Below are 12,770 nucleotides of genomic sequence, written 5' to 3'. Positions count from 1 at the left end.
ACACACACATCCATATATATATATATATACACAGAGTCATTATTATCAAATGAGAAAAGTATTATGACAAAGATAAGCTCAGAGAATTACCATGTTCTGAGAACACTAGGAAAGAAAAAACTGGCTTCAGATCAATGTTCAGGTCTGAACAGGATCTAGTAATTATAGGAGGTCAATCAATGTTCACACTGCAACAACTAATAAAGCCAGTGAAGTAGATAACCTTAAAAAGTTAAATATTTTTTAGTGTTGGAGTATTGAGGAAGGAATTAAAACTAAATAAGCTAAACTACCAAAGGGATGGGCCTTTCCTCAACAGATATCACCATCCATTTTCTAGGGGCATTTGATTTGGGATGTGATCTGAAGATGAGAGCAGAATCACACAAGGTTACTTGAGCAAAGAGAAACCAGAAGAATATTTGGTGGGTATATAGAGCCAGTGTGATTGTTGAAAACTAGAGAAAACTGCAGAGAAGTGGCTAGTTTTCCACATCAAATTTATTTGGATAAATGGACAAGGATGGCGCTGAACATGAAGTGAGGAGTGAAATCTTTACCATCTTAGAGTGGCTATGAATTGTGGAATACATCACATATATACAGCTGAGGTATTTTGAGGCTATCTGGGACAACACAAGAAAGCTAGAACTCTCAGAAGTCTTTCAAGGCTAAGAAGACAAAAACCTACCATGCTTTTCTGTCAAAAGTTCATAAGGGTCATGTCCAGGGAAAAGGGCTGAATCAAAGGTGAGTGGAATATTTACTAACATTCAACTCAGATGTGATCCTGTTCTGTCCTGGGTTGGACTGAAGTGATTAGCCTCTCATGGAGAAACCCTCCCTGTTGGCAAATTAATTACAAAGCTAAAGATTTTACAGTTGTTTTATATACAAGGTCTGACATCAATCTGCACAAAAAGTAAGCAATAAAAGCATCTGAATAAATGATCCAGATACTGGAGTTATCCAAGAAGACTATTAAAATACCAGTATGTTATTAACAATTAAGGAAAAATGGAAAAATTTGATGAAAAGGTGAAAAATTTCTATAAGGAATTAAAATCAATAAGGCAAACATTAGTAGGTATTTAAAATTTGAACAAGCACAATATCTGAAACTTGAAGCCCACTCAATGAAGTTAATAGTAAACCAGACAGAGAAGACATGATTAGTGAACTATAAAACAGGGCAATAAAAAGTGAGTAAACTGAAACATAGAAGGAAAAAAAGCATGAAAAGATCAAAATAAAGTGCAAGAGACTTACGTGACACAGTGAAAGTTTATCATACCTGTCACTAGACTACCCAATAGAGATGACAGGGAGATTGTGGCAAAAGTAATATTTGAACAGATAATGACCAAGGATTTCCCACAACTGATCAATGATATCAACCCACATATTCAAGAATATCAGCAAACCATCAGGATAAATAAAATGAAGACCATAACTAGTCACTTGAAATTGAAATCCAAAGACTAAATCAAATTGCAAAAGCAGTAACAATAAAACTGGTGCCGACTTATCAATAGAAATATGGAAGTTAGTAGAAACTGTGCTGAGCCCTGGAAGATTAGAAAAAAAATTCCTAACTAGAGTTTAATCCACTGAAAATATCCCTTAAAGTTAAGAGTGCAATAAAAATATTTTCAGACAAAGAAAAAATAAGAGAATTAGTAATCTGCTGAGGTGATTGGTTGCTATACACACACACACACACACACACAATCATACACATACATAATATATATATATAACATATATGTTATATTATATAACACTAAAAGTTTGTCAGGCTGAAAGGAATGAAAAGATAAAACTGAAGTAAGAAATGAAGAGCACTAGATACAGTGATGAGGTTGATATATAGAAAAAATATTGACTGTTTAAAACAACAATATTATTGCATCTTGCGGATGTACATAATAGAAAGAAACACTGCTGACTACAATAGTTCTAAAGTTAAGAGGGGACTAAATAAAGCCAAAGTGTTGTGTGGCTTTAGTGTTGTTTGTGAAATGCTAGTGCACCAAATTAGATAGACTCTGGGATGCTAACTTGGATAGATCCCAGTTGAAACATGCTGTCTTTGAGATGCCTAGGAAATCCCCAGCTGGAAATGTGTATCATGAAATGCAATATGCAGTTTTGAAGCAATTGGGAAGGATGTGGATTGGATAAACATCGTGGGGTTATCAGTAGCCGCAGCCATGGTCCTCACTGGAGCATCTGAGGGCACTAAAGAAAGAACCTAAGAAGAGAGAAGGAAGGTAAGAAAAGGGAAGACAGGGGAATAAAGAGGAGAAAAAAGAGAAAAAAAAAAAAGAAACGAAGGCAAGGGAATGAGAGGATAGGGAAGTGTGGATATGGGAGGAAGAGTAAGGAAGGAAGGAAGAGTATCCTTATGGTTTAAAATATTAACAATGCTGGGACACTTAGGTGGCTCAGTCATTTAAGTGTCCAACTCTTAATTTCAGCTCAGGTCAGATCTCAGGGTCCTGGATCGAGTCCTGTGTTGGGCTCCACCCTTAGCACAGACTGCTTGGGATTCTCTCTCCCTCTCCCTGTTTCCCTGCTCATGCTCTCTCTCTCATGAATAAATAATATCTCTAAAAAATATATTAATACTTCACTTGCTGAGGGTTCAGCATGTACCACACATCATAATTAGCCCTTTAGTATTTTTTTTTTCAAAAATTTGATCTTACAACCCTGTGAGGTGGATACAATCACCATCTCTACTTCCAAGAAAAGAAATTGGCTTTAGAGAGATTAGGTAATGTACCCAAAGTAATCCAGATACTAAACAGCAAAATAAAGACAGTAAATCCAGGTATTTCTGACAGGTTTCAAGAAATCAAACACTGTGCGGTAGTGCCTCCCTAATGCTGGATGGGACAAGGCCATAGGAGAGAGGGTTTCCTTACCCTTGTCAAGAGAGTTCTTGCCATTGTGTGAGAAAGAACTTGAGCAAAAGCCATTTAAACAAAGGGACAGAGATTTATTAAGTATAGAAGTAAGGAAGATGCTTTTGCTTCATAGACAAAGTAGTGGTGTCTCCTCCCACATGGAAAGAGGATTCCCCTTTGTCTCCAATGAAGAATTTTATAAGTTTTTACTTTACTTTTTTAGCGATTTTATTTATTTATTTATTTATTTATTTATTTATTTATTTGAGAGAAAGAGAGCTCACAGAGGGAGAGGCAGACCCAGTGTTGAGCAGAGAGCCTGACACCCAGCTCCATCCCAGGAGATCATGACCTGAGCTGAAGGCAGATGCTTAACCAACTGAGCAACCCAGGTGCCCCTTATACTTTTTAAAAATTAATCATGTAAGGAGGGGCTTACTCTTTAACTGTGGGATTATCACTTACATTGGGCGGTTAGTTTTTCCACTGTCTTAGGGTTGTGCAATTACCTGCAAGGAGCAATTTTAAGAATTCTTTATTACTTTTGCTGCCAGAGGGAGTGGGGTATTATGGTCTTCCATGAGTCAGATCTTGTGACTCTTCTTATGACATACTGATATTTAAGTTAACTCTCAGCTTAAAAACCAAAATGGCTGTACTTTGGTCAGCTTGTCTCCTAAGACTCTTCCCTTCCTTCTTGTTTCATCCCTACTCTATGTCACAAAGCTAAGTCAAAGTAGGGAAGAGTCCCAACACTGAGGAAGTGATTATAATTGGTTCACTGCAGCAAAAACAAAATGAACAAAAAATATAAAGTAAGTGACAATACTTCAAGTGTGTTCTTCGGATTTTGCTTTGAAGAGTTCACTGATGTTTTTGACAAAAACAGTTGCCACTGACTGGTAGAAGAGAGACTACAATAAATGGAGGAATTCATAGAAGGTAGATAAAGACAACAATAAACCTGGACTCTGGACTCTTCTTTAGAGCCTGCTCATGAAGAAATAAAGATTGAGAGTGGCTAAGGTATCCAGACAGAGGTTTTGTTTTTGTTCCAAATACCCCAAAGTCATGAATATATTGTATGGTGAAGGAAGTGTAAGCAGCTGGAGAGGTTAAAGAAAAAGGAGAAAGAAGATAATTGAATGAGACAGTAATCTGAAGGAACAGGACCCAGAGGGGAGTTATGAATGTGTGAGAGCCCTGGGAGATCATGACAAGAGGACTGAGGTGAAAGTTGTCCTCAAATCCAAGGAGGGATTTTATTTCCACTAAGAAAGTGGATGTTCAAGTGTCTAAAGAAGGAACTGAATTTCTTTCTGAGACTTATATTTTCTTATGGAGGAGAGAAAAGTAAGTTGCATTTTACTAGTAATAAAAATATTTTTCATACAGCATATGATTCAGTATGACTTTAATAGTAAATAAAATTGAATCATTCATATTTCTCCTTATACTTTCTGAACTTCAAGGGTATAAGATTTATGTATTTGAAAAATACTATTTGGAGATATTTAAGTAAAAGTTAAAGTCCTTTGTGCCAGTTGGCTCAAAAATGTTTAAGTTCTTAATTACCTTGTATTTCATATTCTTTATTACTGCCAAAAATTATATATATAATCAAGCGTCAATTTCTTTGGTTGTAGCATCCCTTTCCTGAATGTAGACCTCATAAGGTATCATTTAAGAGACAATATATATTAAATATAATGATCTATAGGGATCCCTGGGTGGCACAGCAGTTTAGCGCCTGCCTTTGGCCCAGGGCGCGATCCTGGGGATCCAGGATCGAATCCCACGTCTGGCTTCCGGTGCATGGAGCCTGCTTCTCCCTCTGCCTGTGTCTCTGCCTCTCTCTCTCTCTCTCTGTGACTATCATAAATAAATAAATTTTAAAAAAAAATAATGATCTATATAATTATCTATATTCATCTTAATCAATGTGTTCCCTTTCCATTGGATGACTGGGGATATGGAAGTGGTCACTATCTGGAATGTCTTATCTGAAAGTTCATAAATGTTATGAATAGAAACACTAGGATGATTTTTAAAAACATGCATGGGTCTTTAAGACCAAAGTCTTGGTGAAATCAAATCAGTACCAAATAATCAGGCTTTGGTCAAAATAAAAAATGTATCTGGAACAGCATCTCCCTAAGGTGAATGTGAGGCATAACTAATAAGTGTTATGAAGATATACAGTTATAATTAAGTGAACTACAAATCTGTTTTGTTGTGGTGAGAACACTTTCAGAGATGAAAACCTTACTTATTGGAATGTGCATGACTGTAAATCATGACCTTAGTAAATCTATAAGGTTGTATTATTACAAGTAGTTATGGATATTACAAGCAAGTCATTTTTCCTTCTGGTTTTTCAGATTTAGGATCTTATGCTCAAAATTGTATACCCATTTGGGACACAGCATTCTGGAATTTTTAATAAGATATAAAATTTCATTTTCACAGAAAGACAGCCTCATTGTAAAGACCACATATCAAGTAAATGAGAAAAGACATGTACATGTGTTTGTGGGTGCTTAGAGGGGAAAAGCTGAAAAGGGAATTGAAAGAAGAAACAACTGGAAAATAATCACCCCATAAAAAGTCAACCACTGTCTCTAGAGTAGTAAATTATAAGTTGAGGGAACAATTTGAAACAGGAAGTTAGGATAGAATGCACAGTTTGTAAAGTTCAAATATTGTAAAGTTGGAGTAAGGAATTTTAAAGTAACTTTAATGTATGAAGGAATTTTGGAACTATGCCATATTGCCTTTTTCACATACTTCTTAAAATGTATGGTAATACTGAGTATAAAATTCCCTATGAATTTAGCCTGTAATTATGTGTTAGAAAAATACTTTTCTTTCCTTTAAAGAGGCAACCTTTACATATTCATATAATATTTTATATATGTACAAAATTTTTGTCAAAACCTAACTTTAAAACTTACATTGAGTATTTCTTATACCTTATTCTGATACTATAATATTGTATTTTCAGCCTGACTTAAAGAAATTGTTTCAAGAAATCACTGTATTTTCAACTACTTAATGTAAACAATGAACACATGAGGATAGAATGAAGACCGGAGAAAAGAAAGAAAGCATAACTGAAGCAAGTAATCTCTTTTTCCCAGCACTGTCTCCAAGTGCACCCTGGGAAATTTCATAGTTCTTTAGGGTCTTTCTGATACTCCCTCTTCCTTGTCACACACAGTGGAATAAAATTCATGAGCTATGAAGCTGCCTATTTCTGAGCTGAGCTCATTCTCCTCTGAAAAAAGTATTTCTGGATTCATTTAAAATAGCAATCTATTTGCAGTCACTTCTATGTGGCATAGCCATGAACATGGACCTGAATCACAGTCACAAATTTTAGGGTTAAATGGAAACTTTCAAATATCCCAATCAAACTCATTTGTTTTATGTGCAAATTTGGATGTCAGTTCCAGTATACCATACTACCCTGTTTTTATTTTGGTTTTTTGTTTTTGTTTTTTGCTTTTTGTTTTCCCAACAGCTATCTGAATGGAGCAAGTTTTAGGAAATCTGAGGCATATGTCTATCTTACTTGGATTATCCTATGTTCCAAACTTATGGCACTTCCAAAAAACCTACCTCATATTAAAGTTGTATGGCTTAGCTCATGCAAGAGCACACAGTCTTTTGTATAACCATATTAATCAGGCTCTGAATTTATGCTACATACTGGGCTTAGTGCTGGAAGCCACGGTGATATGCATGATGGGGATGGCCCCTGAACTAATGGAGCTCCATAAGAGAAAGACAGACTCAGCCCAAACAATAGAGTGCTATAAGATCTCTGACTGCTGTATGGAGAACAATACAAGTACATTTTTATCTAGAAACTCAACATTTTTATCATAAAACTCAACAGATCATTAAGCCTTTGAACTCTGTATATACTTAGTTTTAAAATCTATTTTCTTTCCGTTTTTAAAACCAATACATAACTATATTTATATTTATTATTTCTCATAAATTTCTATTTATGAAGTTTATATCACTTTTCAAATTTCTCCTCAACTCTTCTGAGTGTCAAAAAGCTATTAGTTTGACAAAACACATTACCACATCCATTTCTATTAACCACAAAACATATAAGATCAAACCCATGATTAAACTACAGCTTAAATGTTAACAGCTGAATTAATTTTAACATGCTACTACCTTGTTAGTTTTCCTATTTGAACTGTTCTATCGCTACTTCAACAAAGAGAACATCAACCATGTAGTCTTTATAGATTGCTCTCTTATTCAAATAGCTATTACTCATTTACTAAAAATAAAGTGAAAAATAGAACAAGGCTTTCTGAAACTATATATCAAGGAGCAAGTTTTATAGCTTCAGTATTGCTTACAAATCAATTTCTTAGAGTTGGTCTGCCATTAGTAGCTTTTAAGACTGCCTCGAGCTGTGTCATTCACTGCTATTTTGACACATTAATGCACTAATGGTATGTGCAAGCTGACATAACTTCTCTCAAGTTCTATTACAATAATTATCAAGACCCTTCAATGAGACATGCAAAGTTAAGCAAGGTGACAAAGAGTATGTAAATACTCAAGTATTCCTGGAGCATTCATTTAAAAATGACAGTGAATAATTAAGAAACTATAAAAACACCAAGATAAGAACTGTCTGCTGAGAACCTCATCAGAGGAAATAAACCATGAGTAAAAAAGACAGTCACTTAGAAATGATAGCAGGTACATTTAAGTATTCATTCTCTTTTTTATAAAACAAGGTTCAAAGTTACATGATAACACAAATCACATTAAAATGCTATGAATTATTGGTAGTTCTATTAAATGAGTATACATCTAAGGAGCATATAATATAGCAAAAATGGAATTGTCATCAAAAATCATTTCACCTTTAGTGGGAAGTAGACAACATTCTTTCATGGAAAAAAAAGCATTAATATAAATTAGTAAATATGACACACTCAGGAGGAAAAACTTGGCTATAGACAAAAAAGTACTTAATTTAAAAATTGGCCTTTTGTAGTCTTCCTCCTTCGTTTTATCATACCCCAGGCTAACAGAACAAAATTTCTCCATATAACACTCCTGTCATACTCTGTCAAAAATATTAAATGCCTTCCTGTTTATCTTATCACAATAAAACAAAATTTTCACTATACTGGCTCCTTACCAGCTCATTCTCAACATTATTTTTTACCTCCAATTTGATGCCACTGTTAGGGAATGACATCAAAATCTTTTAATAGAATTGCTTTTCATCCTGACTTTCTTTTTGTCCTGTGAAGGGCCCAGCTCTTTGAAGAAATTTGGTACTCCAAGGGACAACAGAATCAAAATTCAAGACATCAAGTTATTGACTTTTAACCAACAATTATGTAAAAATGGCGATTTAGGCTTTAGACAGAGGGATGAAAAATCATATGAACTTCAGAGTTGCCAACAGAGAAATGATAAGAATTTATAAGGTAGAGATGGAAAAATTAGAGGTTTACAATGGGATCTAGAATAGAAGACATAATTGCTATCTTCCCTTGCTTGTCCTATCAAGGTCTAGAAAGTTCCCCCAAAATTCCATGTCAAAGTCAAATAGAATTCAAAAAGCTCTGTAAAGAGATTGGTATGGAAAAGCCCCACTGGCACTCCCAGAATGCCAATGAGTTGTAGAAGGGCCATAAAATTTCCCCCATTGTGAGAAGGATTAAAAAGAAAAAAGAAGCCAGCATACACTGCTGGGCCCTTGTGGTCATAAAGAAGAATCATGCATGGAAAGTGGGGTCAAATGGAGATGCCAACAGCTCTACAAATGCCAGCAGAGAGGGGTGATCCCAGGCATGACTATACTAACTCAGAAGATGGTAGCTCAGAATAGAAGATGTTATTGAAGCAAATTTCATTTTACATCTCTAGCCAGAACACTACAAAATTAGAAACTTGTATTATTCCAGAAAGAATGAGAAAAGACCAAAAAGGAAAACAGGGTAAAAGGAAGGTGGAACAAGAGGCAGAGAGAGAAAAGGAGAAAGGTACAGGGATAAGTAGATCTTGTAATAAACCAGTTAAGATGTCAGACTTAAGTAAAAATGTTAGAATTCTACCCCAGTTCTAATCTTCTGTTTAACCTTGAAAAGTTCCCTAATTTTTCTTTGTCACAGTACCCTTCACTGTAAACCAGAGAACAACAGTACCTACACCGCATAGAGATGGTAAAAAATTAAATGAATCAACTAATAAATTACATAAGGAGAGCTTAAAAATGATAAAGGTAAAGCATTTAAGCAATTTTGGCAAAAAAAAAAAAACCCACAATAGATTAATTACAGTATGTCCAGGTAATAAGTAAAAGACAGTTGGATACAGTAGAATAATTGTATAGAGAGGAAAAGAACCTGAATATGGAGTGTACTAGATAGAAACTAAGTATAAAAGGACAGAACAATGACCTGGATCTAGATCCTGTGTTCTACATGAAAAAGGGTCTAATATAAGTAGGTATAAGATCAATGTACAATGGACAGTGGAGGATCAATGAAGGCCTTTAAAAAGGAGGGCTTACATATAAGGCACTAGATTTTGGATGAGTAATCTTGCAAAGTTAGATTGAGAATAAGAGATAAGTTTGAAAAAAGGAAGTATGATAGAAGATGCACATATTTTCATAATAAGTTGACAAGAATAGTGACACTGAAAATTAAAAGGAATTTAATTTTCATTAGAAATATAAATCAGAAAAAAATACAGCAAAAAGATAGTGCTATGAAAATAATTTATTCCCAAATGCTGTGATGTCCATAAACCAAAAAAAAAAAAAAAGAAAAAAATGAGAGGAATATCTGAACACTTAAGATATTTTTCCATTTATAGATAGATTTAAAATACCTCTATAAATTTTATACAATGGACTAGCCTTGACCAGTCCCCAAGTCAACAGTATGAATCCTTGTTCTAATCTCTATTTATGAACTCTGTATGATTAAGTGTTGCAAGTCAGAAAAATTCAATTTTAACCACACATTGATCATCTTGCAGGAATTTAAAAACAAATGTTGAGATTTTACCATAACATTTAGTTGCATGTTATTAACTTAGACTCTTAAAAATTTCCTCTGTGTATGTACTGATTACAGATTATTTTTAAATTCTTGGTCTACATTTTAAAGAATGCTATTTAACTCTCCAAGACAGTTTTAGCTTTGTGCTCTGGAGAGGATAGTATTTCAGAAAAAGTGATGACAATATTTCTATTTCACAGATCTGTCATAAAGTGTAATTAATCTTCATGGCTACTTATAAGAAACACAAAATTGTTATTTTTTCTTCTAAGAATTTACCTTGTCAGAAATTAAAATGCCAATAATGAATCAGCTATAAAGAGTAAACTTTTATTTTAAATGACAGAGTTTTAAAAAACTTTTTAAAAGTATGTGCAAATGTGAAATAATAGAAAAAATGAAATTGATCTTGGTCTGAATAGACAGATAAGTGTGGGTCAAATTTTGATTTATAACAAAGAATCAGTTGGGTTTTCAAATATTAATTCCAGAATTTTGAGATTTATGTTGTTAGAATTTATTTTTTATAATATTTAACATGTGACAGTTCAATATTTACATTCGTATATAGAAATACATAGTTCATTCTTTATTACTATTGTACATTATTAAACAGCATATTGAAAAGAATGAAATAAATATATAATCTTCTCAGTGTATTTCCTAACCACTGGGGAGTCTGAAATAGCCTTTTTCATCTCTAAATGATCGTTAATTTTTGCTCAAAGAAATAATGAATGACTTACCACAGCAACAAATCAACAGGCATGTCAAAGAATTCTAGGAATTAAGGAAACTGAGAAGTTGACTAGATCAATCTAATTTAGTTGATTGGAAACCAACCACATACTGTTAAGTAAATTGTCCAGCTTAGTTCTGTTATAGACCAAACTAGGATTAAAAGCAAAGTTTCCCAATTCTCTTATGTTATACCACTCAGGATCATTATCCAGAAATGGCAAATGAGAAGTCAATATTCAGAAATGTACTTTGGACACAAGACATGAAATGAACACAACAGTGAAACTCGTACTAACAACAATAACAAGGACCTATTATTTTATAATATTTCAACATCTTTGGAAGGGCTCTTGAAAAACTAAAATTTTGTCTTCAACATAAATCTACATATGATCTAATTGTTCATAAATAATATACACTGAAGACTGTATTTGAAAACTGAACTAATATTAACATGCATGCATAAATAGTCTAGAAAAAAACCCTAAGGTTAAAATCAGAATGAATTGATAATCACTTTTTAAAATTTTTCATTTTCAGATTTAATTTGCTATTTTTTAAAAGTAAATAAAAATAGAATATCTAATCTATCTTATTAAAAATGTTTGTTGGAATATCTACCAGTAATAGTCACCTCCCAAAGTCTGAACTTTGCTATTAAAAAAATATGATTTTGGAGGCACCTGGGTGGCTCTGTCTGACTCTTGATTTCAGCTGGGGCCTTGGGGTTGTGAGACTGAGCCCCACATCAGGCTCCATGCTGGGCATGGAGACTACTTAAGATTCTCTTTCCTTCACCCTCTGCCTGCCTCCCTCTCTAAAATATATATATATATATGACTTTTTATTTTTATTATTTTATTTTATTTATTTATTTTTTTAATTTATGATAGTCACAGAGAGAGAGAGAGAGAGGCGAGCAGAGACAAAGGCAGGGGGAGAAGCAGGCTCCATGCACCGGAAGCCCGACGTGGGATTCGATCCCGGGTCTCCAGGATCGCGCCCTGGGCCAAAGGCAGGCGCCAAACCGCTGCGCCACCCAGGGATCCCTATATGACTTTTTAAAAACACGACTTCCTACATCCATAGTGAGTAAAAATAGAGAACCTAATAATTATGAATAACTAATTAATTGAATAGTGTTTACACAAGCAATCAGACTGTTACTTTGGACTCATTAAATAATTTCATGCTACTACTAAAATGGGAAGAGTATCAGTGTTAAAGCATGTATGGAATCACTAGTACTGTAATTTTATCTCCATGTTTTTCCTGCATTAAAAAAATGTTGTTAAAAAAATAAAAATAAATAAAAAAATAAAAAAAATGTTGCTACTTTGGCATAAACATTAGTTTTCTGTTTAGTATATAATTTTTTTTAATTTTTAAAATTTTTATTTATTTATGATAGTCACACAGAGAGAGAGAGAGAGAGAGAGAGGCAGAGACATAGGCAGAGGGAGAAGCAGGCTCCATGCACCGGAAGCCCGATGTGGGATTCGATCCCGGGTCTCCAGGATCGCGCCCTGGGCCAAAGGCAGGCGCCAAACCGCTGCACCACCCAGGGATCCCTGTTTAGTATATAATTTATTTTTTGGATATTTTTTATAGATTTTCAAACTTTTATAATTTCAAGAGCTAAATGTTTCTCATAGCTTCAGTTTTACAATGGAATCTGGTGAAAATCAAACAATTGTATAGTAGATTTTTTTTTGTATAGTAAATTTTATTGTAATTAATTTTTTCTCTACATAGGTAGTACTATTTAGCTATTTGAATTCAATATGTTACCATAAAAACTATTAACATATACTTACTTTAGGGGTTACTATTGAGACTTGAATAATTTATAATGATGTGAATTTTAATAGAGAAACTTGACAAACCATCCTGAAAGTGATGTACAGTCTTTGTCTTACCTTAAGTAATATTAGCTAGAGAAGAGGGAAGAGGGATGACTTAAACACACATGGAGATGCTGGTGACTTCTACTACATATAGATAATAAAAAAGGGTTAAATTAAAGATTTAAATTAGACTAACAGAAATTTTGGTT

At 33.9% G+C, this 12,770-nt stretch overlaps 1 protein-coding gene across 18 annotated transcripts in view; it reads right to left on the bottom strand.

The window, feature by feature from the left end:
• STPG2 (sperm tail PG-rich repeat containing 2) overlaps positions 1-12,770 on the bottom strand; it is a 531,806-nt gene that overhangs the window by 59,958 nt on the left and 459,078 nt on the right. Inside the window, exon 13 of one of the 18 annotated variants that reach the window (XM_038582089.1) lies at positions 3,378-3,421. The exons of the other annotated variants lie outside the window; for them this stretch is intronic. Within the exon in view, the coding sequence (XP_038438017.1) occupies positions 3,404-3,421 (18 nt within the window). The 3' untranslated portion in view covers positions 3,378-3,403. The remainder of the gene's footprint in view (positions 1-3,377; positions 3,422-12,770) is intronic. 18 annotated transcript variants of the gene reach the window in all.

Source organism: Canis lupus, chromosome 32, assembly GCF_011100685.1.
Source record: "Canis lupus familiaris isolate Mischka breed German Shepherd chromosome 32, alternate assembly UU_Cfam_GSD_1.0, whole genome shotgun sequence".
NCBI lineage: Eukaryota > Metazoa > Chordata > Mammalia > Carnivora > Canidae > Canis > Canis lupus.
Note: the sequence above shows the minus strand (reverse complement) of the source record. Positions and strands in the feature narration are given on the sequence as shown.